Here is a 26737-nt window from a genome sequence, read left to right on the forward strand (position 1 = left end):
ATTCCAAATCCTTTTAAATCTCCTCTCTTTAATTAAAAAAAAAAAAAAAAAAGGCAGAAGAAGTCACTGAGGCAGCAAGACTGACGTACTAGAAAATGCATTTCAGGGGAGAGTCATGAATGTTTAAAGTGGCTGAAAGGCAGCCAGGCACAGTAACCAGGGGGGTTTGCAATACTGAAAACACAGGCTCTGCATAATTGACATTAGGGAAGAAATTCTGGGGAGAAACTTCCTTAAACTTCATGGTTGAGGGTTGCTGAAATTTTAGTCAGAAGGAGAGCATTTGTTCTTAAAAAATTCCTAATGCTTTGACACTTCATGTAAACATGGGGAAACCGCAACTCTCAAAGACTTATTTGCATTGTGTTATTTGTAAGAATTACAAAATTTGCTTTGTTTATAGCCAGAGCTTTAGAATTGATGTTGCTTTTCTCTTTCCTCTTACTAATTCCCAGGATAAAGATTAGGTTGGGCTGCAGAGCAGGGACAGACTGGAGAGCTGAAAGGTTTGGCTGTTGCCTCATGGAACTGATGCAAAGTACAAACCACCAACACAAGCAGCTCCAGTGTTACTGTGGGACAGTTTGGGCTCCAGCCGCTCTCTTTCTATTTAAAATTAATTTATTTATTGCCAGCACAGAGGGAATGCAATGCTTTCCAGCCTTTTCCATGTGTGTGCCACTCCTTGGTGGCAGTTCCCCCATCCCGGCTGAGTCGCTGGGCTGCAGCCTGGGTCCACCTGCAGAATCCCAGATTCTATGGGATATGAATCACAGCAGCCAAGAAACTGGGGCACTGCAGCTATTTCAGTGAAGCTGAAGGGTGCTGGGGAAGGAACAGCCCTGTTCTGAATCTCCTCAACATCGTGGCTACTTCCCGTGGTGGTTTCTGGACCAGTGGGAGCTTTGCAGGTAAAGGCAGTGCCACAAATCCGAGGACGTGGCAAGTCTGGGAGTTTGGAGATGTGCAAGGTTTTAGTGCTGGGATGTGATGCAGGACAGGGCTGGGGTGGTGAGGACCCAGCATGGCACAAACTGGGTGGAGGAGGTAGAACTGTGATTCTCTTTTGGAGAATGTGATGTCATTTCAGGCTTAGATCCAGAATTTTGCTTAAACCAGCTCTGCCTCTGGGAAAATGACATTGCAGATGGTGAGTGTCATTTCAGTGTAATGTAATCCTGTTATTAATTTAGCTAATTCTTCAGCTGTAAATGACTGCAGTTTGGGTTAAGAATTTCAGATGATTTTGAGTGTGGATGTCACTTTATGACTGCAAAGTATCTTCTTRTTTCCATTGACCAGTTTAGTCAGGAAAGCAGGAATGTATCATTAGGGTGTCTCAAGTCAGAAATCGGTTCAGTGTTTCACAGATATTGAGAATCCACTGGTGGTTTCTGCCTTGTCTCAAATGAATACTTTGCTATTCATTATTTATGTACTACCTAATCTGTGACTTTTTATTTAAGACACCTGCCAAGAAATGCACCCCTTAAGATGCTTTGTTTTCTGCMGTGCTCAGTTTTACAGGCAATTCAGTTCTGGATATTTTTGACTGGTTGAATAGGAAAGACATTAAACCGTTCATGTATCAATTTGTTATTTAAGTGTCAGCAGCCAGTTTTTTAAAACTTTCTGCACTTGGTCTGTCTCTAGTCATTCTTGCATCTTGACACCCATACCAGGAGGTGAAGGCAATTTCAGAATGATTCATTAAAGTCCCTCTGCAGCCCTGACTTGTGCAGGTTTCAGGGAATGTGAAGCCAGATAAAAATCTAGAGGGAGATCTATGTAAAAAATACCTTGAGGTCTGCAGCTGGTGTGCTGCTGCTCTGAAGAGCACCTGGTGAGTGTGTGAGGTACCTTCCTATCCCCAGGAGTCAGTAGCTGGTGCAGTCCCAAGGGAGAAGGATTTATATTCTTCCCTAAACTGTTATCTTTCTTACACATTACAATTCAATAGCTGCAGTTATTCCTACTAATGTCTATWTCTTTCTTAGACTGCATGGTGTGATTCTGTCTAAAATAGAGCATTTTTTTTCCTCAAATGATTGCATATGTGCTCACACAGTGCCTCTGTTGTTCCTTTTTTAACCTTCCTGTTAGGCTGGTAATGATTTCCCTTTAGACCATCCTTTCACCTTCTTTCCAGGAGCTAAAAATATGAGCTGCACTCTGCACATCCCTGTTTCCTTTACCTTAATACATTAATTTAGATTAAGCAATTGCTTGCCTCTGATTCWTCAACTTCTTTAATTACTGTACCAATGCGATTTCTTTTGGCTCTTTTTTCACTCCTTACTTCAGTGTGGAGCAGAATCCATGTGTTCACTGATTTTCAGTTGCATCTTTGACCCGAGGGTCCCCAAGGTGTCTGTCTGTGCTTTGGCACAGATGGATTCTCTCCAGGAGCTCTCCAGTAGCTTCCTGCCCGCTGACAAGTGGGCAGCTGTTTGCCTTGCTCTGGGAGCATTGTCACAGCTCTGGACCCTGGAAGGTGACTTTGATTCCTCTGTTCTCGTGGTTTCAGGTGCTGTGGTTCCAGCTCTGGTTATTGAGTATGTGCCCACCCTGTCTTTGGCACTTTAACCTGGGTGTGGGGGCTGCCTGGCAGGGGCTGCTCCCAAGAGATCTCWGAGCACAGGAGCCTTTGCTTGAAACATTATGAGAACTGAACAGGCAGGAGTAATCCCAGACTCAGGTATTTGTTGTAAGAGCTTGCCAGAGGAAGTACCTTTTCAGCTTCTAACTATAGTGTTGCTTTGTAATTATTCATTTGGATGGAAAATTCCAGCCTTCTAAAGGCTATCCCAGATGCAACTCTGCCAAGAAATGCATTACATGGAAAATAATAAAACTCCTATGAATACAGAGTCTCCAGGTGAAATTGGATGCTGAGCATACTGTTGGAAGCAGTCTGAGCCTTGTTAAAAGTGTCCCAGTGTTACGGGGCACTGCTTCCACAACGCTGCTGGGGCTCTGRGTGGCCAGGATTTCTCTTCATGTGGCGGGGAAGGAGAAAGTTCCATACAGGGAGCTGGGATTTTAAATAATGAATATCTGCACAAGGCACAGGTCAGTCATATTTTGCAGATTTCTCTGCCCTGTGCTCCTCTCTGAATCTTCATGAATTGTATTTCTTATCTGTTCCCCCCGGTTTGTTGATACTTTTAACATGAGGGAAAACTATTTTGATATTTCTCTGTCAGTTATTTTGACATTAATCAACACTGCAGATCTTGTTTTGTTTGGTGTCTGGGTACATCATAAAGAGAGTTGCTGAAAGAGTTCAATTACAATATCAGCATCTCTGCCAAATGTATTGAGCTGTTCTGAAAAGCGGCTTGTCTTTTCTGACCCAGATACACAGTTTCCAACTGTGGGAGATGCTGCCAGAAAGACTCTTGGCAGAAGGCCAGCAATAAAATTATACTGCAGAAAAACACAACATATTTTCAGCAGCACTTTGTGTGGTGTGATGAAAAATTACCTGTCTTCTGAATGCAAAGCAGAGGCTAAAATAAACTTCCAATTTGAAGTTGCAAGCCTCTTATTCTGACTTTTGAAGGTAACAAAAACCGACATAAATTCCAGTTATTTTCTGTTTCTGTGTCTGATAAACCTCAGGCTGTGTTAGATACTCATTGCTTTGTTATTAGCAACCTCTGTTGTTCTTGCCCCTCTGTCAGTATAAACTCTGTCTGCTCTTGGGGTGCTGCAGTTCTCTGGGGCAGGTACTGGTGCCAGGGTAGATTAGGGAGGTGGAGGGTGTTTGTAATGCTTCAGCTCAATATTGTTAGCGTGTCCTTTCTTGATGGAGCATTTAAAACCAATTTTCATGGTGTTCTACTTGGCCTGGCCAGGAGCCTGAAGAGCAGCTCACTGAAGTGAGGGTTTGGAGCTCTGGTGTCCAGTGACCCCAATTTCCTCTTCTCTGTTGCACCAGTAACRCTTCTGTGCAAGGTGCTGCTGCAAGGAGATACTCAGGTGCCAGGCACAGTTTGTGTCTCCTTTCTAGAGCTCCCTAATTCTGGTATTTCAGTCCCCGTGAAATGCAAGTACCTGCTTCTCCTGCCTTTTCACTTGTCTGTTCACAGGCACTCAGAGGCAGCTGAGCATATTCATCACCCCTGGCTGTTTAACTGTCTGTCCCTTGGGAATGCACTGCAGATGCAGGAATATCTCCTACTACAAAAGCCTCATCTGAAATTCTTTTCGTTTGTCTTGAGCCAAAGCATAAACTTCCTCTSTGAAGGATGAGATGTTTAATGGAAACGTTGCTACACTGTCATGGTGTTTTAATAACATTTCTAATGTGTCAAATCCCCAGTGATTTTAAACCACACTGCAGACTCTGCTCGGCTCCACTGTGACCCGGTTTGGAGACAGAGTTTATTTACTCTTGTTTTACACTTTAGGGACACATGATGCAGAGGAGAARTGACTTTTTCAAGGTCACCAAAGTGTCGGTGGTGCCAGAAGCTTCCTGTACAAGTTTTCTTGCAAGTGTGGGTGGCAGCCCCTGGGTAAGACAGCCACAMATTTAAATATTGTGCTTTTTAGTCTGGGCATCAGCTGTTACTTCCCTGAGGATGCAGGTACAAATATCCTGCTATAGTCTGGTACTGGAATGAGGCTGTTGGATTTATGGAATTGCTGCTCACTTCAYATAATGCTTTCTGATGTATTTGGTGCTGAGCTATGTTATGCTGCCTTAGTCCATATGGTTGGAGCAGATTTGATTTTGGTTTTCCTTAATTTAATTCTGTGTGCTGTCAAATGTACTTTATTCTGTATATTGTGTCTGCACTTTTATAGTAAACTCCCTCCTGTTTAGTGCTTTTGTTGAAAATGTTCTCTCAAAGTCTGAACTAAATTAGGGTTTCACTCCTATGCGTGTTTCTGAAATATTCGTAGGATGTTAATGACTTGGAAGACATCATGTATCAGTTTYAACTAAATTTTCAGGATTTTTTTTCCAGCTTTCTGAATTTTGTAATAAAGAGCCCTTTGTAATTCAGCTGTCTGTGCCCTGACTTCAGCCATGCACTGCTGAGAAAAAGGGCAGGTAAAACAGAGCTCATAAATACCTTCATCTAACAGYCTTGTCACTGAAAACTGAACCTGTCTTGAAAACAAGAAAACAGGTCACTGCCTGCTAAGGCAGAGTATGGAGAGGTGTTGGTGTTTTCACTTCATCAGCCCAGAGAGATGAACCCCCATCGTGGCTGTGGAACATTCATTTCCAGCYTGTCCAGGATTTTCCAGGAACCCTGAGAAGCGCCTGGCACAGGCAGGAGCATCTCTGAGGAGTTTGCATTTCCAGAGCTCGGGGCTCTCTCACTTGCCCTCCAGACAACAGCCTGCTCAGCACTTACTGAGCACCAGAATTTGCTCAGCCAGCTATCTCTGTCCATCTGCTTTCCAGAGCCTGGGCGAGCTGATACGCAACAGCTTGCGGTAGTCTTGGGAGGGAGGCTGGGCTGGAGTGTTGCTGGAGTCTGGAGACTTTGTACTGGGCATATGCTGAAGTCAGCAACACATTCCAGTGCCCTTCTCTCTGCCTGCAATTGCCAAGTTACAGCTACAAGAGAAGATAACAAACTGAAATGTGAAATGTGGGAGTGACAGGGAAGAAGAGTAGGTGAAGATAGCTGGAATTCAGTTTGGAGAGAGAAATAATTTGAAATGGATTATCTAGAAATGTGTCTCATAAAAGTGTCTCTAGTTTGCTATCTGCTGACTCAAGTTATTATTAATATTATTAAAAAGCCAAACAGCCTTGTAAAGAGTCTGGTTGGGTCTGGAGATGGTGAAAGGCTGAGTGTGGAGCAGCTTATGACTAGCTCACAAAATAAATACTGCCCAAACAGTGATCTTTGCTTAGTTTTCCTCCCAGCTGCCCATCTGACTTTCAGGATCTCTTAAGAGAAGGAACATCCCCTTCCTTGATTGCTTCTGGGAAGCAATTTGATTGAGTATTAATACACCTTGGTGGGCACAGAGCCTCTGTGATGAGAAGTGGGGTCACTCAGGGTTTTCATTAGCTTGATTTTCCCAAGTATTTTTAGTATGACTGCMCTTAACTCTCTTGGGGTTTCTTCCTTGGCAGTTTTCAGCTGCTGGAACAGACAGRCCCCTGCACAGTGTTCTTGCCTGGCTTTTTGTTTTACCCAATTCTGCATCCTAAATTCAGTGATGTGACATACAAACAACTATCAGGCCTTGCTGCCAAAGCTACTGGTCCTRTAAACCTGCTTAATTCCTTCCTAACTAGGGAAATAGGGAAGCAGGATTTGTTGTTACCTTTTCCCTTGTCACATTCAAATCTCCGTGGGTTGCAACATTTTAATTATTCCCTGTCATATCACAGGTTTAAGTATCTCCTCAGCTTTCAAGTCATCTCACCTATCCCTCTGCTGTTGCCAAACATGCTTTTAATCTCTAACAATGTCAGGCTTCTCTGACACAATACACAAAGCATTGCTGGAGAAGGGGGGTGAGCATACAGGAGAAAATGAAAAGGTTTGTGTGTGTGTGTGTAAATCTGCAGAAATTTACTGACTGGGTCTCCAATTGCTTCAAAATGCTSCTGGAGAGCTGATGCAACAATACGTGTAGTGAAGGGAAAACAGGAATTTTCTGYAAGGACTGGAGTGTCTTGCTGTGCAGTGAGCTTATGCTTTCCTCTCTCACACATACCTGCTCTGTTATTCTGCTCTTCTCTCTCACAGAGCATTTCTTTGCAGTTTGATGCTGCCAGTGCTGGTGTTGTTTCCCTGTTTAGTACAGAAAGGCTGCTCTTGCAGGATCTTTTCCTGTGTGCTGGGAAAGGCGGTGTATGGGCAGCAYAGGCAGTGTGGGTGATTTCAGCTCCTCGCCAGTCTGACGTCTGCAGTTTGTTAGAATGTGCTTGTCTGTCTTTAAATAACTTGCACTTATTGCAACCTGAAGCCTTGGTTCTTGTGCAGCATCTGACACAGGATCGAGGGCTGCACTGGGGATTTCCACAGAGAATTACTTTTTGGTAATTAAATAGAGTATGTTTGATTTATAATGTGCATGTGCCACAAAAAGAGAGACTTCTTGAGGTGGTTTCACATAGACCATGTTTGCCATGTTGGATTTCCTGTCTTCTTCATCCCAAAAACTGAGATTGCCAGGTGGCTGACAAACCTCCATGGGATCAGCTCTAACTGGCACGGGAAAGTTGTTACATGTGTGTGGGCACATCACAAAAAGTTGCTTTCCACAGTGACATCTGTTTGTTCAGATATAAATGGATTGGTGACTGTCCCATCTGGAAACTGGTGTGCTCTGATCAGTGATTGGCCTCGATGTGCTGCATCCAGCACTTCTGGAATCAACATGCCATCACTRCTGGTTTCAAGCTGTTTCTCTCTTTTTGCAGGTGAATTAGAGRAAGTGACTCCCAGAGCACCTTGGCTGTATGAACTCTTGAGCTGTCAAAGGACTGAGAGGCTTATGAAGAGGTTCTGTCAGGCAAAACAGTGCTTAGCAAAGACACCRAGGAGGAGGGAAAAGGAGAAAGGGAGAGAGAGAGAGCTGCAACACTAACAAACCATGGTAGGTACTTGTTGTCTTTCAYTGGGGTGCATTGAAAGTGTTTTCTGCTGTCAGTCTTGCATGGGCCTGATCAAACCTGAGAGAGGGGATTTTCTGACCTTGCGCTAACTGAGGGATGGTACTGTGTGCTTTGAGCAAAGCAAGTGAGGTTTGATCTATTGTCAGCCTCTTAAAGCCAGAGAGTGTTCTTGTGAGCCTGCAGTACATGAATTATTAAATACCAACCAAGGGGATACTCATAAGGTTTTCTAATAAAACTGGCCTTAGCAAGCTGTAGCAAACAGCATCAGTGACCTTGAACTTGCAGATTTCATTACCACATGCTCACACTCCCCTTCCACTCTGCCTCACAAAAGCAGATTTTGATTTTTCACATCTGTGTGTATGTGATTGAATGTGTCTCTGTGCACACTTGGTAGCAATGCAGATGAAATGTGTGTAGCCAAATATACCTGGTGTATATTGTGTAAGTGAGGAGTCACTTCTCATCTCTGGGTTTGGCTGCAAATTCAAAATGCCCGAGATGTGAGATTTGTAAAGGTGTTCAAGTATGAAGTATTGTGATAGTGAGATTCTGAAAATGCGTTCACAAAAAGGCAATAAACTTACTCAGTTCCTGAACAACAGCTGTGGAGAGCAGTTTAAGCATATTTATATATTTTTAAGCCCTCTAAGGTTGTTACTGAGAGAATGGAAATGAGAATAAATGCAATGAATTTTAAATACAGTTGCTAATGTTCATGTGGCTGGTTGCTGCTGGTAGGCTCTGTGTTTATATTTGTATTAAAAAACAAAACAAAAAAAAACTAAACCAAGACTTCTACCAGTTACAGAACGAAAGAGAGAAAGAACACTTTGCAAAGCAGAKTTGCTAATATATTGTATTTTAAAGTGTCCCACTTTGTCATTCTTTTTGGCCTGAATTKTAATGAGGAATTGATCTTGTCAGCYSCTCWTCATTAGAAAAGAACACRGGTRTCTCATAATTAGGAGTTAGCAGTTTGTTTGTGTTTCACTGCTMTAACTGACATTTCCTAAGGTAAGAGATGGCGGGCGAGTTGTTAAATGCAGCTCTGGCTGTACCCATGTTGTGCATAACCACAAGAGGGACCTCCTGGAAGCGTTTTGCAGCCTATCAAATGACAGGGGATAAAACCAGCCCCCRAGGGGTGAATTGTTACTGCCCAAATTGTCCATCTGGGTAGGAACACAAAAATTAGGAAGGGAATGATGTCATGACCTTCAATGGAAGAGACACAGGGAGTGCAATAAACCAGGAAACCGTGGACAGCTCCTTAATAAGGATCCAGCCCAGAGGCCTCTGAGGTTGTTCAAAGGCCCCTTGTGTCCTACAAACCCATGAAGTAGTGGTGAAAATRGCACCTAATTAGGATGCTTAACATGTAGGACGAACAGAGGGGTTTGGTGGGTGATTCCAGSTTCTGGGAGACTTCCAGGAGGCTTTCAGCTGTGACTGCTGTGCCTGCAGAGACCACGACTTACTRCTGCTCTGTGATTGCAGCTGGTCTGGGGCACTGTTTAGATCAAAAAAGTCTCACCTGAATAGTCTGCAGCAACTCCAAAASTTCCTAGCATGGGTTACCAAACCACCAAAGTTCACCTCCCTCAACAGTTTCACTCAGGACTGAGTTTCACTGCAGACTATTTTAATTAGCACTCTMGTATCCTCCTATTCATTTGAATGCTTTTAAAAAGAAATTTCRTATCTTCCCATTTCTCTTTATTCTCCTCTTCATTCATGCCTTTGTAAATCCCTGTGCAGTGCTGAGCCTCTCACAGTTCTGTACTGTCTGTGACTGGCAGCAGCAGCAAACCCTGAAGGGTTTGGCTCTTTGACTGCCTGTTCCAAGGTGTGCTGGCTTAATGCTAATTTTTTGCACTGGTGTTTGTTTCCTTTTTATTTTTGAAATTTATTTCAATAAATCACTTCTGCATAATTATAAGCAACAATTGTCCTAAAACACATTATTACCTCTGCCAGGGAGGATTCCCATTCAATGTCCTATCAATAACCCACTAACTTTGTTCTCTTTTCCTTCTGTTTCTCACTCCACAACAGAGATCGATCCGATCTTTTGCTAATGATGATCGCCACGTAATGGTGAAACATTCAACCATTTACCCATCTCCAGAGGAGCTTGAAGCTGTCCAGAACATGGTCTCAACAGTAGAATGTGCCCTTAARCATGTCTCTGACTGGATGGATGAAAAGAACAAGTCTGCAAAATGTGAGGGTGATGTGGAAGCCAAGGAGGAAGCTGCAGAAGGCACTGCCAAGTGAGTGAAGCCTCAGCTCACAACGTGTCCCTGTGCTGCTCTCAATAGCTCCTTTCCTTCGAATAAGAGTTGTAGTGTTATTGGGTTTGCTGCAGATGAATGTTCATAGGAGGGGGATACATTTGGACTTTGTGAGGTGGGAGCACATGGGGGCAGTGCAGGGAATGGCAGTAAGCCCAGCGTGGGCAGCAGTTGCTCCCCATTTCTTTGTTTACTTTACTGGGATGTTGTGAAGTTGCATTTAGCACACAAACCTTGCAGCAGTTTTAAGCAAACACACCAGTGCAAATCGACARCCATGTGCTTGGGGGCTCCTGCAGTCTGATACAAAAAAGAAGTTTTTATAATCCAGCAAACTAACTTTCCTGAGCCTCCATTACCTTCCTTTATTGTCATGGTTTAATCCTAGCTGGCAGCTCAGCCCCACACAGATGCTGATTTTTTATAAAAAACAAATCCAAGTGTGCAGTAAATGCTTTATAGACAACTGGATGAGACAAGAACTGGTGCTGCCCTGTCAAAGAAGCATTTCTTTCATTTTACTCCATGTTTTTAAACAATCCTARTCTACAAAACTGTTTTTTGTCTTTTTCTCAGCACTTAAAAATTAAGTGTTCCTATGGTTCTTTAAAAATTCTTCATTGTGGCTCTCAAAGGTTCCCTTAAACTATAGCTCGAGACTAAAATCCCATTTTAATTACCCTAAATTGTTTCATTTCCAGGGATCAAGGTGGTCGGACGTTATGTGGCGTTATGAGAATTGGCTTGGTTGCAAAGGGCTTGCTGATAAAAGATGATATGGATCTGGAGCTGGTTCTCATGTGCAAAGAAAAACCCACAAAGACCTTGTTATGTATCGTCAAAGACAATCTCCCAGCTCAAATTCAGGTGAGTCCATTTGGAGCACTCCTCCCACAGTGGCTGATAGCACTGCAAGGTCTATTTGGGGAAAGGCTGGAATTTGTTCCAACAAGAAAGACAAGTGATACAAAGGAATATACTTTGAATCTAGGATGGCATCTGGGGCGTGTAACGTGTTTAATGTGGTGACATGGAGTTGTTACTCACAAAATGTAACCCTTACTGCTGTTGTTGCCTTCTCCCCTTTGTGCTGTCAGTTCCCTGGGAGGGCAGCTGACCTTTGTGTGTGTAACTAACCCAGTGTGGCTTTGGGCTCTGTGGTCCAACCAACACGAGCTGAACTGCAGAAATCTTCCCTGCTCAAGTGTGACTCAGTCCCTGTTGTTGTCCCCTGCCTGAACCTGCAGTTCCCCATTGCAGCTGCTTTGCTTGGGCTGTTGCCACACAAATCCCTCTGTGCTGCTGAGGTGAGAACGTGTCACTTTAGGTGGTCACTCATTTTGGCTCATGTTAATCATGAGCTCACATTATTTTTATTTATGGCTACTTAATGCTGCAGCTTGTTTAGGGAYACCACCTCTGTGAGAGTTCTGGGGCTGAGGAATCAGTCCAGCTTCCAGACTCACCAACACTGGTGCCAAGGAAATGCCCTCAAATATTCCTGCAAGTGCCCCATCCCAAACAAACCACAGSCAAACTCAATCTGCTCTTCTCCTGATCTGCTTTTCTCCCCGTGTTTTGCTATTYGTGACAGCTGTTTGTTCTCACCATTCATTTTCTCACACAAAGGGCTTGTTTTAATGAGCGAATGTTGTTCCTAGAGATGTGGCCCTAYCCATAGCTAAAAATGCAAAGGATCTTTTGAGTAGTAAAGAGTAAATTTTACTTGTTTAAAAATGATAGGGATGTATTGAGTATTAAAGGGTAAATTTTGTTGCGAGGCATGAAATGAGGGTTCAAAGTGAGAAGGAAAGTTAATACATGCTTTGAAAAAGTGAGATGAAAGAATGGGCATAATTAAAATATGTGAAGACTGAATAAATTCAAGGGAAAGGCAGGTAAGATCCTGTGGGGGAGGACTGCGAGGGATTACAGAAAAGATGAGAGGACTCTAACTTGTGAAATGCTACAACTGTTGTGGGCATGGAAGACAAGGAGAGGCTCTGCAGAGGGATCAGATGCTGGAGGCAAAGGAGGGTTTGGGGCCATTAGTGGACAAAAGGAGCAAGTGAGGTACAGAGATTCAATAGCTTCTGCTTTGCTGCTTTGAAGGCTCATGGTGAGCAGATGCTCAGTCATTTTCATCCCAACAATAAAGGAGCTGGAGAGCAGATTGCAGCACGGAAGGAGTCAGAATAGACATCCTAACCACTGGTCTGCTGAACCAAACCCCACACAGAGGGATGGCTGGAGAACTCTGAGCCACCTGGGGCTGTCCTTGTGCTTTTGGAGGTAGAGAGAGATCCCAAAGGGCTGCTGAAAGACCCGCAGAAAGATCACTGCAGAGAACTCTGATACAGTGCATGCTAAYGGAGCAAACTGTAAGGCAGTTGTAGCACTGCCTGCAAAAGAAAAGTTTAAATTGTTTTTAATGAGGGAGGAAAGGCCGCCTTTGTTATTGCAATGCCCTGTAGCCTTCTCATTAGCTGAGGCACATAYACAGATTCTTCACTTTTTCAGTTGATTGGGAGAGTCTTGAAATCTTTCTTGGTGACTTTCAGAAACTTACAGAAGAGAAGTATCTGGTGGAGGAGCATGTAAATGAGGCAGCTATTGTTATCCATAACACAAAGGAGCCCAAGCTCACTTTGAAGGTGATACTCACATCCCCTCTCATCCGAGATGAAGCAGAGAAGAAGGAAGGAGGTACACAGAGCGTTTTAACTTGGTTTTAAGACTGTTCTAGCTACATGTCCTGACTGTGCAGCACAGGATTAATTGGGAAGTGAGCTTTTAATTGTGYATTATGTACTGACTAGACTGGCTATTGCCACCATTGGTTACATTATTTCTGCCTTAAAAAGACAACAGTCACTTAACTTTCATGTAAATATGCATAGTTTTCCTTTGCAAGCARTATTTCTACAGTGTTAATTCTGACATGCAATTAGATCTTAGTTCTGCTTTCTTTCAGACTTGCTATTTAATTCTTGAGCACCTGGCGCTGCACAGTCTTGTTTGCAAATTAAGTCAGTCAAGTGGGATTGGTTCATAGTTTCTTGAAAAACTCATAAAAATGTTTCTCTTTATGTAAAAGCCCTCTCCTGCAAAGCTTGCCAGTGTGTCATCCTGGCCCTCAGATTTTATTGACTGATGATGTGTATGTTTCTGAATTTAAGAATATCCTAACTGGGATACAATTGAAGTTACAGTGCTGTGATACAGCAACTTTTGCTTCTGAACTGAACGTTGTACCTCATGTCCTTAGAGTAAAATAGTTCTAGCAAACTGTCACTTAGTCCTTTCYGTTCCTTCTCCCTCACCGCGGTGTCCGACACAGTTCCGCTGCAGGAATGGTGACTGTAGTACCAGTGAGGCTGGAAACAAACTGACAGCAATAGAGAAGAGCAAATGTAGCCATACTTTACTGTATTTTTTAAAATCTTGTCGGTAATTTCTGCTTCCGCTTCCCAAACCTATCCCTAGAAACTTTGCCACTGGATGATGTCAGACCTTTGACCAACTGGCCACTCTCTGTCATGACAACTGAGGCAGCTGGGCCCGTGTGGGCTAGGGAACTCCCTGTCGCTCTTTTCCCATCTCTAGACTTGCCACAAGTCCTTTGCTTCCTCCCTCTCCCACGTGGAATACCGACGGGATGAGAAATGTTGGTCAGTTTGCCCTCATTTTGTTGGAGGCGATGGCAGGAAGGATCCCTTTCCAAGTGACATGTACCACTTTGGCAGCAGCTGAATGCAGAAAAATCTTACAGAACAGATGAATGGCAAAGATCCCCTAATTACACTGGCTGTTTATTCTCAAATTAGCAACAATGCTGTTTCCAAGACCATTAAAAATAAACTGCATATTGCTTTAGTTGTTCAGCTTCCCACAAGATGCTGAGACCAGCCCTGGAGCTGCTGCAGCTCATCCTTGTTCATGAGAGAGCACGAAGTGCAGGACAGGTTTCGATGGTGAAGGATTTCTGAGATTCTCACAAGGGGATACAATTTTGCACAAAGACTTCAGCCCAAGGATTTCTTGCAAAAATTGATGCTGTTATGCCAGTGAAGTCCAGGAATTTCTGAATTAATYTCAGATTAAGGAAGGATTGGAAGTTTTATGATTTCTCATACTTAAAATGTAGGTGATGTATTTTTTTTTCCAGTATCTTGAAATATTTTTTCAATGGTCTCCACTATATTTTTTAAACTTAAAATGGTTTTACCACCTCTCTTRAAGTGGTTATACGCTGCTATTCTGTGCAGCTGCTGAGGACAGGGAACAGGGTCATAGTTTTAACTTTRAAGCCCAGGTTCCTTGGCATTGGTTCACCACAAAGAACAGACATTTATCATATTCCTTTTCAAGGTATATGAAGCATTATGCAGATGTCACCAAGTAAACTGAAAGGGGGGGATGCATTTTTTTGTAACCTTTCCAACCATATTTAGATTAGAATYGGCTAGATTCAGACCAAAAAAGTTTCATATAACAAGGGACAATAATTGGAGAAACTGGTGGAAACACCTTGATCTCCAAAGCACTGCCATATTTTTTTCAGTACCACTGAACAATGTCAACCAAATGTAAATACACTTTCTATGCAGTTTTAAAAACCTGTCAGTTGGCTGCGTGCATTCTTTTGAATGAAGAAGCTCAAARTGCTGCTGAACTTGCCTTTCATCTTCCATGTAAGATAGGCCCGGTCTGCCTGAGCCTTCGGAAAACTGACCAAGGTTTCTGTGGTGGGATTAGCACTAATCTGTCCTCTAACAACCCAGGTCAGGCCAACGGCCCTCATTACCAGTGCTCCCATTGTTCTGTAGGAATGCTGTGTGTGCCTTCATGCCCTGATGTCAGAATGTATTGAAAAACATTCCTGGATTTCTCTTCAGTCCCTACCTCTTTGGAAAAGTGTTCATGTTTAAGATGTGGTGTTTGTCCTATTTGTTTTTGCTGCTCCTTAGCAAAAATAAATAGTGGCCCAGTGTGTGTGTGCATTTTGGTGTTTCTCACAAACAGCTACCCATAAAGCTCTGCTTTCTCATGTTGAGAAGTCAAGCACCTAAATTTTCTRCATTTTGCATCAGTTTAAATTTTGAACGCCTTAAGAAACGGAATTTTTAGTCATAGCATCAGACATAAATTGGGCTTTCCAGACCAGAACCTTGTAGCTTGAAAACCAGTTGTTGTTACTCAGCATACAGTAACAACAAATTGTGTAATTACAAACAAACTGGTTCACCAAAGTGGGGCCCAAGTGCCTCTGAAGGGGCAGCAAGCTCCATCCACACTGAGCTCCCCTCTCTGGAGAAGACAAAGCTCCTCATATGGCTCAAATGAATGGAGTTGGCAGCTCCCGTGTGAAGAGAATGCGTACAGCAGTGGGGACAGAATTCCTGAGGGATTGGTTCTGTGTTGCATAGTGTGAGCTAATGTCAGGGCTTTAGAATTTACTCTTTACTAAACTCCTTGGATCACTGCCCTTTTTTAAAACTACAAGGGGAAAAAGGAAAGCTTTGCAATGCCATTTGAAAATTTTGATTTGGTCTCACTTTCCTGACTGGCAGAGCATGAAGAAACATGCCATTCTCCCGAGGGGGTCCGAAGGGAGCCCGCTGCAAGCCGCTCGCCCTCTTCACTGCCTGTTTTCCTCATCTTTCTGTTTAATAGAATCTTGCACCCAAAAGYTGGCAGACTGCAACATCAGGACACTGGGGCTGAACTAGCAATTTCAAGATATTTGTAAATTAGACCTTGGAAAATGGCCTTAATCCTGTAAGAAAAAGTACAGTTCTAAATTGTGGAAACAAATCTTCAGAGATTTTTGGTTCACATGAATGACAGGTGACATGTATTCCCTTTGGTTTGAAGTTTAAAGGAAAAATTAATTTACCTTGTCAAAGGCTGCAACACTCTTTAGCAAAGCCTCATACAATACTGAGCCCCAGTTCATTGCAAAACATTAATGATTTTGCAGTCAGTCACCTTTGCCATTTCTAACGTTTTAAAATAAGATTCTGATCATTCATTGACAGTACTTGTTTGATACAATACTTGAGCTTTAAGCAGATGTTTATATTGTCTGCAGTGAAGTCTTCTCAGAGAACTACCCAGATGGATGTTGAGTAATTCTGTGCCACAAATTATCACTCCTGAAAAMAACGAAACTGCAAAGGAAATTTAGAAGCAAACCTTGTGTTCCAAAGTGACCTTTTGTGCTCAAAGAAAGCCAGAGCTTTGAGACTTTGCAGCTTTCATTTGGAAAACASACAAGAGGAGTGATTAATCCCAATTCTGGAATGCTGTTGATGAGGGCAATAACAAACAATGCAAATATCTGCTGTGAAGTTCACAGGGGTTAGAAAATAAGCCTATAGCACTTGAGTCAGCAGCTGTGAACTGCAACCATCACCTGTCAGACAAGATACTGGTTCTGTTCAGTTTTACACTGGTGGGGTTTTTTGGCTTTGGCCTTTTTTATTCATCGTAACATCCAGTGTTTTTACCAGAGTAACCTTCCCAAGGAATGGCTTAGGAGAGGCAGCCTTAACACTGAAGATGCAATTGCTTAAGCAGCCAATCCCATTCAAAGTAACCATGAAAATGTACTTGGCACTAACAAACTGATGGCACRTTTTTCTCCTAACTTGTCCTGATATTTTAAAAGTCTTGCTGGATCTTGCTTATCTAGCAGAGTCTTCAATTTGGAAGGGATTTAGTATTTCATTCAGTTCTGCAAAGGTCTCTAAAGACCTGGAGAATTGACCATKATGAATAATGGAAAGAGTATATTTCCAAATTATTTTAGTGAGGAGTAATTATGAATACAATTATGTATTCACAGGAAAACAATATGTTGAAGTTTTTAGTTGAGCCATGGATTCACTTCGCTATTCCAGTTATTCTCAACATCAGCTAAAACTAGCATCTTTGTAATGTGATTTCACAGTTTGCCCGCAGGATCTGTCATTAATACAGAGTTCCAGAGAACCTGGATGATTAATCCTTTGGATTAAAATAAAATAAATACAGAAGAAAGGACTGATGGAGAATTMCCTTTAATGTAGAATTGAGTGTGACTGCTAAAAGCAGTTTGTTACAAGCTGACTGATATAGAGAGAAAGGGGGAAAGGAAAAGAAGTGTAAACCTGGACAGAAAATATCAGTGTCTTGTCTCTCAAATCCATCTTTGAACTTCCTCTGTTGGTTTCAGTTGCTGTTGGGCARATTTTTACAAGAGGGCACTTCCTCTCAAATACTTTAGTGACCTGGAAGTTACCAACCCACTCTTTCATATGCTCTGGTTATATGAAAGACTAATCAAACTAAAATATTGTACTAGCATTTYCTGTATATTTCTTTCATTGAATTATACTGCTAGTACTGGTCATGCAATCGTATTTCAAATATATTCAATGTTTTTCTTTGAAATTCTTAGCAAATGCATGGATATAATTTCACTTTCTATTACTTTTTTTTATTATCCCCTGAGAATATCTTCCTCTTGTCCAAAGAAGCTTTCAAATTCTGTGCCACCTTTGTGGAATAAAATCACAAAGAATGGAAAGAAGAGGAAAAAAGCCCAATACATCCCAACAGAAAAAAAAAAAAAGGAAAAGTGCTATAGAGCTATTTTCTGCCCTGAAATGTGTTCTACATTTTTAATAAGATCCCAGATTGTCTGTAGCAGTGGCCATCTTTATTATGACTATTATTTTACAAGGAGTGAATGCCTTTGCTTCTGTTGCACACGTGCACATTTACTACCTTTAATGGCTTGTTTAAATTAAATAACATCGTGCACTTAAATTCTGGGAGTCTTATTATCTCATTGAGATGCTGCCGCTCTTTTTGTATTGTGACAGAAACCCCTTGGTCAAATTGTATCTGTCTCTTTTTATCCCATTTTTACCAGTAGATAATGTTGCGATGAAAGATCCTCCGGACTTATTGGACAGGCAGAAATGCCTGGAGGCCTTGGCGTCTCTGCGGCACGCCAAATGGTTTCAGGTTGGCTCTTTGTTCTTACCTTGTTGTTATTGTAGCCTTGYGAGGTTTAATTTGAGACAGTTTTAATTTTAATGCCTCTGTAATTTCTGATTAGTCCCTCCTAGAGCAAAGGTCTAGAATTCCAAACCCAGTGTTGTACTGTGCRAGGGCAAACGTGACAGGGAGACAGTCAGCTGGTCCAGAGTTGTCATGAGGCTACAAAAGCAGTCYTGACATTTCGCTGCCTTTTTTATTCTTCTCTCTAAATTCAAGTGTTGTACTTTTATCTAAGTGTTTTTATTTTGCATGAAGCTGATTAGGTATTAAGTAATAATAATTTAAAAAAATCTATCCCAGGACTCTGTGCTTTTAAAAAGAAAAGCAAAATTGAAGGCCAGGCTTTTGCAGGTGTATTGGAATCATTTTGTTTGTTTTAGGCCAGGGCAAATGGACTAAAATCATGTGTAATTGTCCTTCGTATTCTGCGGGATTTGTGCAACAGAGTCCCCACATGGGCACCACTGAAAGGCTGGGTAAGTACAGAAAGAGCTGAAGGTCAAAAGGTCATGTCTCAGATCTCCTGAGAGTTGTAGCAGTGTCTGGACTGGAGAAAGCMGAGTCTTGTATGAGACTCTTCCTTCCACCCCCATCCCTTTGCTCCCCATTCACTGCTCCTTGTGTAGGGCAGAGAAGGCGAGTAGAACTTGTGTGTGACACACTGGTCCAATGGAAAGGGACACACTGCTGTGGGCCTCGTGCATCCTGGAGGATTGGCAATAGTCTCCCACTTGTTGCCTTCCAACCCTCTTGTTTAGTTTTCCAAAACTATCCTGCTCTCATGACAATGGCACTCCTGCCAGAGGCTGCACCCCTCTCCTGGGGCAGATTTGCTCTGCTTGCCTAGAGAGGAACACGGCAGGGCAGCAAAGATAGTGCTTCTCTTGGGTGGAACTGAAAACCCTCTGAGAGAACACTCACCTGACTTGACTTTAGAGATCACCTCCTTTTTGACTTTTTGGGCAGACAGTGGAGAGCAGTTGGGTGTCCTCAAAAGGTGACACGGAGCAGGGGACAAAGACATGTGCCCTGCACAAAAACGTGGCCTCCTCTGGGTGGAGTAGGTCTCTGTCCCTTATACCTGTAATGGATTAAAAACCAAGTAACCTGATGTGAATGTTCGTTCCCTCTGCCCCCCCATGTTTAACTGCAGTCACAGTTACCCTTGTGTCCATACTAATCATAATTTAATGTTTTCTAGCCACTCGAGCTTATATGTGAAAAATCTATAGGTACTTGTAATAGACCTTTGGGCGCTGGGGAAGCGTTGCGACGAGTGATGGAGTGTTTGGCATCTGGAATTCTGCTTCCTGGTAAGGGGCCAAATGAACTCCAGGAACACAAAGGCTTGGTCAGGCAGCCTTAACATTKAGGTGTTGCTGTGGGATTACATGAGAAATACCTGCCATGAACTCTGAACCTGCTGTAGAGTGAAATTAATGGTGGTCACTGTGTAAATGATACTGCCACTGCAGGAGAAGTTAATGGGGAATATTAGATTTGTTTATAAATTAACCCCTAYCTCATTAAGGGGTTGCAAGTAAATAGACTTCATAATTATCTGGTTTCTACAGATTCCTTGAAATCTACAGACCTGTCCAAATTATTTGTTGGTTTTCTTCCAAACCTACAGCTTTCAGTTSATGTTATCACCCACGTGCAGTGTTTACCCTGATAAGTTCTGTGGCCACTGCAAGAGTGTGAAACCTCGGGTCAGTTTGCTTTGTGKGAGGCCTGAGTCCCTGCTGGAGAAGGGGTGCAGCAGCTGGGCTCAGCTGCTCTGTCAGTCCCTGTTTGCACACTGCCGCTCCTTCCTCTCAATAATCCCCGTTCCTCTCCCTGCCAGGGGGCCCAGGTCTGCACGACCCCTGCGAGCGTGAGCCCACGGACGCTTTGTCTTACATGACAGTTCAGCAAAAAGAAGCCATTACACACAGTGCTCAGGTAGGGAACTCATGTGTGCAGYAACAATGAGGAATCAGCTCATTAACATMATTTCTTCTMKGCCAGTGGGGCTTGTTTTCATGGCAGTCCWGACAGTTCACTGTCCTGGAAAGGTTAAATCATAGCTCAGGAGTGCAAGAGTTAAATGTGTGTGAAATCTCACCCTTGCAATAGCAGTGGGATGTCTGTGCAYCCACCTCTGCTCCCAGCACAGAGGGACTCCCTTGTCACTGTGCCCTGTGCTCTGTGTTACAGAAGTTCGTGAGCTTTTCCATCCACAGATATTTCAGAGGCCAGCTGTAAAAGCTGTCTTCTCTAAAACCACAGTAGTTTTGTGTCTTATGAAAAAACTTGGACAACTGAGGTGAAATCCTGCTGTGATTAACTTGTGTTTCTACTGTCCYTTTCAGCACGCGCTCAGATTATCAGCCTTCGGGCAGATCTATAAAGTTTTGGAAATGGATCCCCTCCCATCAAATAAGTCATTTCAGAAATATTCCTGGTCAGTAACTGACAAAGAAGGTAGGTATCATGTGTTCCAAAAGTCTCTAATGGGGCAGTAAACTAGGAGTTAATTTAGAATGGGTGAAGTTYTGAATTACATGCTGTGAATACGAAGTAGCAGCTTTTCTTTGTTATATGTGGGGTGGGTGATTTATTTTTTTTTTATATTTCATTGTGAGGAAAAAATCTGGAAGCAGCGTTCTCTAGAAATACCAAGAGAGGAGAGGCAGAACAGCTGCAATATAGCTGATGATTTTAAGCACAAAGTCCTTTTGCATCCGAAGAGCAGAAGTACTTTGATTCTTATGCTGGGAAGGAGAGACTGTAGACTTGTCAAAAAGCATATAATGAGCATCCATAATAAAAATTATTCAAATATTCTTCCTAGAGAACTATATATATCTAATTTTAAAAAAGTGTGTATTTTTTAAAAAACAATACTGTTGGAGCTCTAGCTTAGATTAACTGTGGAAAGCAGCTCTGCAGATTTGGAGTCCTCATCCCACACCTGGTATTGGACACAGGTCCTGCATGGCCTGGTAGAGTGAGCAGTAAACCAGTATTGGCTTTCGTGTAGCAATAAGAAAACTGTGACTGATGGATGAGTTCTTCTAATTATGAACAAGCAAGGAACAGTGTGGGACTAATCAGACTCCTGCTGTGGGACTGTGTTTTTCTAATGGCATAYCTGTAATTCAAGGAACTTTATACCCCAGGTACAGGCTCGTCTGCTCTGAAGAGACCATTTGAAGACAGTGTGGGGGACGATAAAGATCCAAATAAAAAGATGAAGCGYAATCTGAGGAAAAGTAAGTGCAGCACTTCTCCATTCTCTTTTCAAAGAGCTATTGTACAGGGGGAGCTGGTTTAAAAGCTTCTCTGTGTTAGTGTGGTAGAGCATGTGAAAAAGTCTATGGAACAAAATTGTTGTCTCTTGCCACCCTGCATTCAGAATGTCAAACACATCTCTTACTGTGCATCTGAATTTTCCCTGACATGTTTTACTAACTGAATGATTTGCATTTTTAAATGGGATTACCCATCAAGTTACACCAGAATTGAAGTTGCCCAAGCAGCTGTGGTATTTTACCAGTAACATGCCTGTACTGTGGGGTCTTTATAAATTACTGCAGTGACTTTGCAGAGTGAAGACTGAATGCTCTTCATTCTTCCCCATCCTGAGTTAGTTGCTGGTCTCTCAAGATCTCCCACAAGGAAAATAAAATGTGCAATAACATTAATGTTGCACATATGCACAGTCTAGAAGTCACTTGGCATTACTGGGATCCAGGCGTTCTGGGATCCGGTCATTCTGGGGGCTACTTTCATTGTGCTACTTGAATGCCAGTTCTGGATCTGGTTCCCCATTAGCTGTGAAACTTGTTACTCCTTTTACAACAGCCAGGAAGAATACAGCTAGCTGCAACAGAATGGTGTTAATATAAAACCAGGTCATTACAGTTGTTACCCCAAATTAGAATGGCTTATTAAAGACTTAACTGTTATGGCTTTCCTCGCCCTCTGGAGAGGCTGAGGATGGTTTTGCTCCTTGATACAGACAGAAGGCACTGAAATGCAAACTGTTTCATTTTTCTGTTCATCTTGTTTTGTTCATTTTCCTCCCCCTCCTTCCCCCACCCCTTCTACTATCTTGTACTAGTACTAGATAGTAAAGCAATAGATCTCATGAATGCTCTGATGAGGCTGAACCAAATCAGGCCAGGGCTTCAGTATAAGCTGCTGTCACAGTCTGGTCCAGTCCATGCCCCAGTCTTCACAATGTCTGTAGATGTTGATGGTACGACTTATGAAGCATCAGGACCTTCTAAGAAAACAGCCAAGCTCCATGTGGCAGTGAAGGTAAGGCAGCCTGAAGTAATCTGCTAACCCCAGATCTTGGGATGGAGTATGAAATGTGGTTAGAACTAGTAATATACAAGCTCAACATTGAAAAGAATTTCATTAAGCTGAGCTACTCGCTTTGTGCYCTAAACACAGCTGGGCGTGGTTCAAAGAGCATCACTGGTTTTGTGCTAGTGGTGGGGAAGAACTTCCCAGGGCTCTGCAGGTCAGCTCATGTTGTTATGGACWGAATGTGGGGGTCAGATTCTGGATGGGAGGGGCTCACTTGTGTTCTGTTCTAACCCTTCCTCCTGTTGGTTTGGAAATGGCATGTTGGTGGCTGCTTCTTCCTCCCCCTTCTTCTCTGTGTCCATTCCTGGCTTGTGATCTCCTGGAAATACAGAGTTCTGCCCTCAGTGTCTGAAGAATACCTCTGTACTGGGATAAATAAATGATGCAGATCATTTATCCTGTCAGATTTCCAGTAGGATACTGGTATCACTCAGGGACTGCTCAGCCTGCTGTTATTTCCTTAARTGCTCTGCATGACAGCAGGACAGACTGGAACACCCAACGTGAGCATCCACCAGATGTGGTGCGTGGGACATGGCTCAGTGGTGGGCTTGGCAGGGCTGGCCTAACAGACGGTTGGACTCGATCTTAAAGGTCTTTCCCAACCTAAACGAGTCTGTGAAAGAACCTCTGTTAATAGAGCTGCTCTTCTGATAGGAACAGGCCCATCTGTCATTCTGTGCCTCATTTTGTTTTGAACAAGAATTTCCTTTTTAGAATTTTCATGTGGCAACTTTCTGCTTCCCTTTGATTTCAGTTTTGAAAATCCCATTGTCCTACGTGCTTTTAAGTTCAAAGTGTCCAGAAGTATCTGAGGGCATGTGTTGTTCCTTCAGGAAAAGTAGCTCTCTGCATGTGTGTCCTTCCAGACCTTCTGCCTCATTCTTTTATTTTGCCTTCCTCCCTGCAGGCAGTAAAAAAAAAAAAAAAAAAAAAGCCCAAAAAACCCACTTGCCCTGAAAAACTGTGACTGCTCTGCCCTTGAACTTCTCTGCATCAGCCAGATCTGTGCTGGTGCCGACCCAGCTCTGTTTTCTCTAAATTTACACATCAAAACATCCGTGATTCAAGCCAAGAGGAAATGGGTGGTGTGGTCGAGACTCGCTTTTTTGTCTCTCTTTCTTTCCCTTCTCAGCAGATCCAGACCCTGCCTTCTCAGTCTTATAAGAGGGAATAACATGACCATTTCACTTTCTAATCTGACCTTTTTAAAATGTAGAAGCCCTGAAAATGCAGCTCGATATACCCCAGCTGCATGGGAACCGGACCTGGGTTACCCTGGGTTTACCCAGCTCTAGCTCCCAGCTCAGGGTTGGAACACAGCCTGATTTTTGCAGGGTTTGTTCTTGGGACTAAATTTTCAGCAGAGCTGCAGGTTTTCCTTTCAGTTTCCTTTGGCCCTGTRCATGGTAGCTCTGTACAGCTGTGTCAGGAAGGTGGTTAAGGGAGAGGCTGGCCTTGCTCGTGGAGGACGTTTTTGAAGGAACTGAGCTCCAGAAGTACCATCTTGTACTTTAATTCTCACATGAGAATTGTCACATTTGCCCCACAGTCCATCTCTTGCTCTGTCCATAGACACAAGAGGGGGAAATCCTGCATGAAACAATTTCCTTATAAGGCCATTAAACAGTGTCTTTAATTTCTTATTTTACAAGGAATTCTTGAGCTGATGAATGATGCTCRTGAGTGTCTTTGAGACTAAAATTCTGCTTTGTGTTGATTCCACTTTTGGAAACCTGAAATTATTTTCCCCATTGATACTGTATTCCCCACTGATAATCACTGAAATGGGTATCTCCATTTCAATTAGGAGAAAACTAAGATTCTAAGCAATCTGCCTTTTTAAAGTGTATGATGGACTGTTCTTTGTGTTGTAATTAGTTTTGTATTTGTTCCTGTTCTACTGCCTCTGTCACAGTTCATTTCATGGGCCTTTGTTGTAGGTTTTACAAGCGATGGGGTATCCAACGGGTTTTGATGCAGATGTGGAGTGTGTAAGTTCTGATGAAAAATCAGAYACTGAAGGTAAAAATGAAACAACATCTTCAATCTCAAGCAATAATAATACTGGAAATTCCACAGCTGACACCTCCGCTACCCTAGAGGTGAGGATTGCATGGAGAGTACAAGTGACAGAGAGGTGTGRGGTTTGGGGTTCCACTTTTCACTGGGATTTTTTTTGTGTTCTTGTACTTGTCAAGATGGTAAAACATGAATTTCTTCAGTTGGGAGAYAGTTTCCAGACAGTGTGTAATCAGGGATAACTCAAGCCACATACATGTTCAGTCCACAGAGAAATTCCCAGGGGAAGGGCAATGGAGTATTTTTAACGGAATTGCCCTGTTTTTATCCATAGCTGAGAGAATTTTATTGCAGACTGATCTGCTGGCATGCTGAGATCTCAGCTTTACCTTGCTTTCCAAACAGTTACAGATATTTCTACTCAAACTCATGACCCAGGGTGTGAGATTCCTTCAGTGTGAGCTTGGTAGTGCCAGGACATAATTAGATGGAGCAGCAGAGATGTGYGCAGGGTTGGGAAGGCCAGTCTCTCCTTTCGGTGTGAAAGCCTTCGATTTCAAGGAACTTGACACCACGGCCCCACCTTCAGCTTTGGATTCTCTCAGGGTTGCAATTCCAAGTGCAGATGGTGTCATGTTTAGTTTGTGCAGGCACCAGATCAGGCCACGAGGACAGTAGCCCTCACAACAGAAATAAACGGGTGTGACTTCTGTGACACCATTGTTTGTTGTCCTGCCCCTCTTTAGAGACTTCCCTTTGCTGTGCCAGCACTGCAGGTGATGCTGCAGCCAGGGAAGTGTTTSCTGTCATACGGGTCTGCAGAGGTCTGTCTGCCTTTTGAAGAGAGAAAGGCTCTGAATTAACACTCTGCATGTCTCTCTAGGTAAGAACTCAGGGTCCCATACTCACAGCAAGTGGCAAAAACCCRGTGATGGAGCTCAATGAAAAGAGAAGAGGTCTGAAGTACGAGCTCATCTCCGAGACAGGGGGAAGCCATGACAAGCGCTTTGTGATGGAGGTGAGTGGAGCAGAGGTGCAGCTGCTCAGGGGTTATTAATGGTGTAGCAGAGTTGCTGCTCGCATCTTTTCTATTTTGCTTTTTGCAATGCACATCTGTGGTGGTGATTTCTGAGGTTTTTATAGATCTTACTGCTGCTCTGATGACTCAGTTGGAGAAAGGAATAGCCTTTCTACTTTAAGAAAATACAGTGAGAATTAAAACTGGATTCTGACAGCCCCAAACTTCATGACAAGGAAGACTACAGGGTATGGGCTAAATCCAGTACCCAATAGATACACTGGACCTCTTTAAGTTGCACTTGCACTTTCCAGATTCCCGGTATCTGTGATACACTGGTTCCCAGAATCACCTTGGGATCCTTTAGCAGTTTCAAATCTAGAATCAATAGAAATTTGCCACATAAAACACTGAGGATGTTTTTTCTGAGGAAGTTCTTTATGGGTGGCACATCAGCTGAGTGGGTGCATCATGGTGTTCCCATGGATCAATACTAGGCATAAACTCATGTCTTAATTTTCAGGTAGAAGTAGATGGGCAGAAGTTCAGAGGTGCAGGCCCAAACAAGAAAGTAGCAAAAGCAAGTGCTGCATTGGCAGCACTTGAAAAACTGTTTTCTGGGCCTAATGCAGCAAATAACAAGAAAAAGAARATTCTTCCTCAGGTAAGAACTGTCACTTACTTTTTGGACCATTATCCCAGCTCTGGGTTGGTTTTTGATATAGAAAGCAACATTATAGTAAAGTGATGTTAACAAAGGCCAGTATTGTTGGTTGTTTGGGGATAAAAGCCTGGCCCTGCTGCAGTTATGTGGGTTCAGGAGGGAAAGGGAGATGCAAAAGCAGTGTTGTAGCGTGAGGAGAGGACGGTTGTAAGGAGATGGGAAAGACAGCAGGGAGAAGCAGCAGAGAGAGGGTCAGAAGCCAGTGGTGTTCAGTCATGCCCAAATCCGAGGTAAATAAGGCACAGTCTGAGGGAAGSGACTGCCAGGGCTGAGCTGGGAATKTGCTGGGCTCTGCAGGCAGTGACAGGGCCAGGGACCCACTGTGTCCCTGTCACTCACATCCTTTGGCACAGCAGTCTCCAGTCTGTGCTCAGCCAGCCTGGCACATCAGGCATGTTTACAGAGCCCTCTCAAAGGGGGTRATTTAATGCAGGTGGCCTTGTATTCCAGCAACACTTTCACTCTCTGAACTGCTATTTTTTGTCACTCTGGGCAGACTAAAGGGGTTGTCAATACAGCTGTTTCTGCAGCAGTCCAGGCTGTTCGAGGCAGAGGACGAGGTGCTTTAACACGAGGGGCATTTGTTGGGGCAGCTGCTGCTACTGGATACATCACACCAGGTAAGSCACCACACTTGTAGCTGATACTTTGGTTTT

The 26737-nt window shown here is 43.1% G+C and overlaps 1 protein-coding gene across 7 annotated transcripts in view; it reads left to right on the plus strand.

Moving 5' to 3' along the window:
• Window positions 1-26737, plus strand: part of STRBP (spermatid perinuclear RNA binding protein) — a 58192-nt gene that overhangs the window by 14264 nt on the left and 17191 nt on the right. For 5 of the 7 annotated variants that reach the window (XM_057372926.1, XM_057372927.1, XM_057372932.1 and 2 more), the window contains exons 2-16: window positions 7409-7584; window positions 9665-9882; window positions 10605-10770; window positions 12465-12609; window positions 17825-17919; window positions 18336-18431; window positions 19157-19268; window positions 19802-19899; window positions 20310-20421; window positions 21120-21212; window positions 22064-22263; window positions 24261-24422; window positions 25223-25357; window positions 25881-26021; window positions 26578-26701. In XM_057372926.1, the coding sequence (XP_057228909.1) occupies window positions 7582-7584; window positions 9665-9882; window positions 10605-10770; window positions 12465-12609; window positions 17825-17919; window positions 18336-18431; window positions 19157-19268; window positions 19802-19899; window positions 20310-20421; window positions 21120-21212; window positions 22064-22263; window positions 24261-24422; window positions 25223-25357; window positions 25881-26021; window positions 26578-26701 (1900 nt within the window). In that variant the 5' untranslated portion in view covers window positions 7409-7581. The remainder of the gene's footprint in view (window positions 1-7408; window positions 7585-9664; window positions 9883-10604; window positions 10771-12464; window positions 12610-17824; window positions 17920-18335; window positions 18432-19156; window positions 19269-19801; window positions 19900-20309; window positions 20422-21119; window positions 21213-22063; window positions 22264-24260; window positions 24423-25222; window positions 25358-25880; window positions 26022-26577; window positions 26702-26737) is intronic. The other 2 variants (XM_057372929.1, XM_057372931.1) reach the window with 1 other exon arrangement.

This window comes from Malurus melanocephalus, unplaced genomic scaffold (genome assembly GCF_030028575.1).
Source record: "Malurus melanocephalus ecotype Western Australia unplaced genomic scaffold, MMel_1.1 scaffold_181, whole genome shotgun sequence".
NCBI lineage: Eukaryota > Metazoa > Chordata > Aves > Passeriformes > Maluridae > Malurus > Malurus melanocephalus.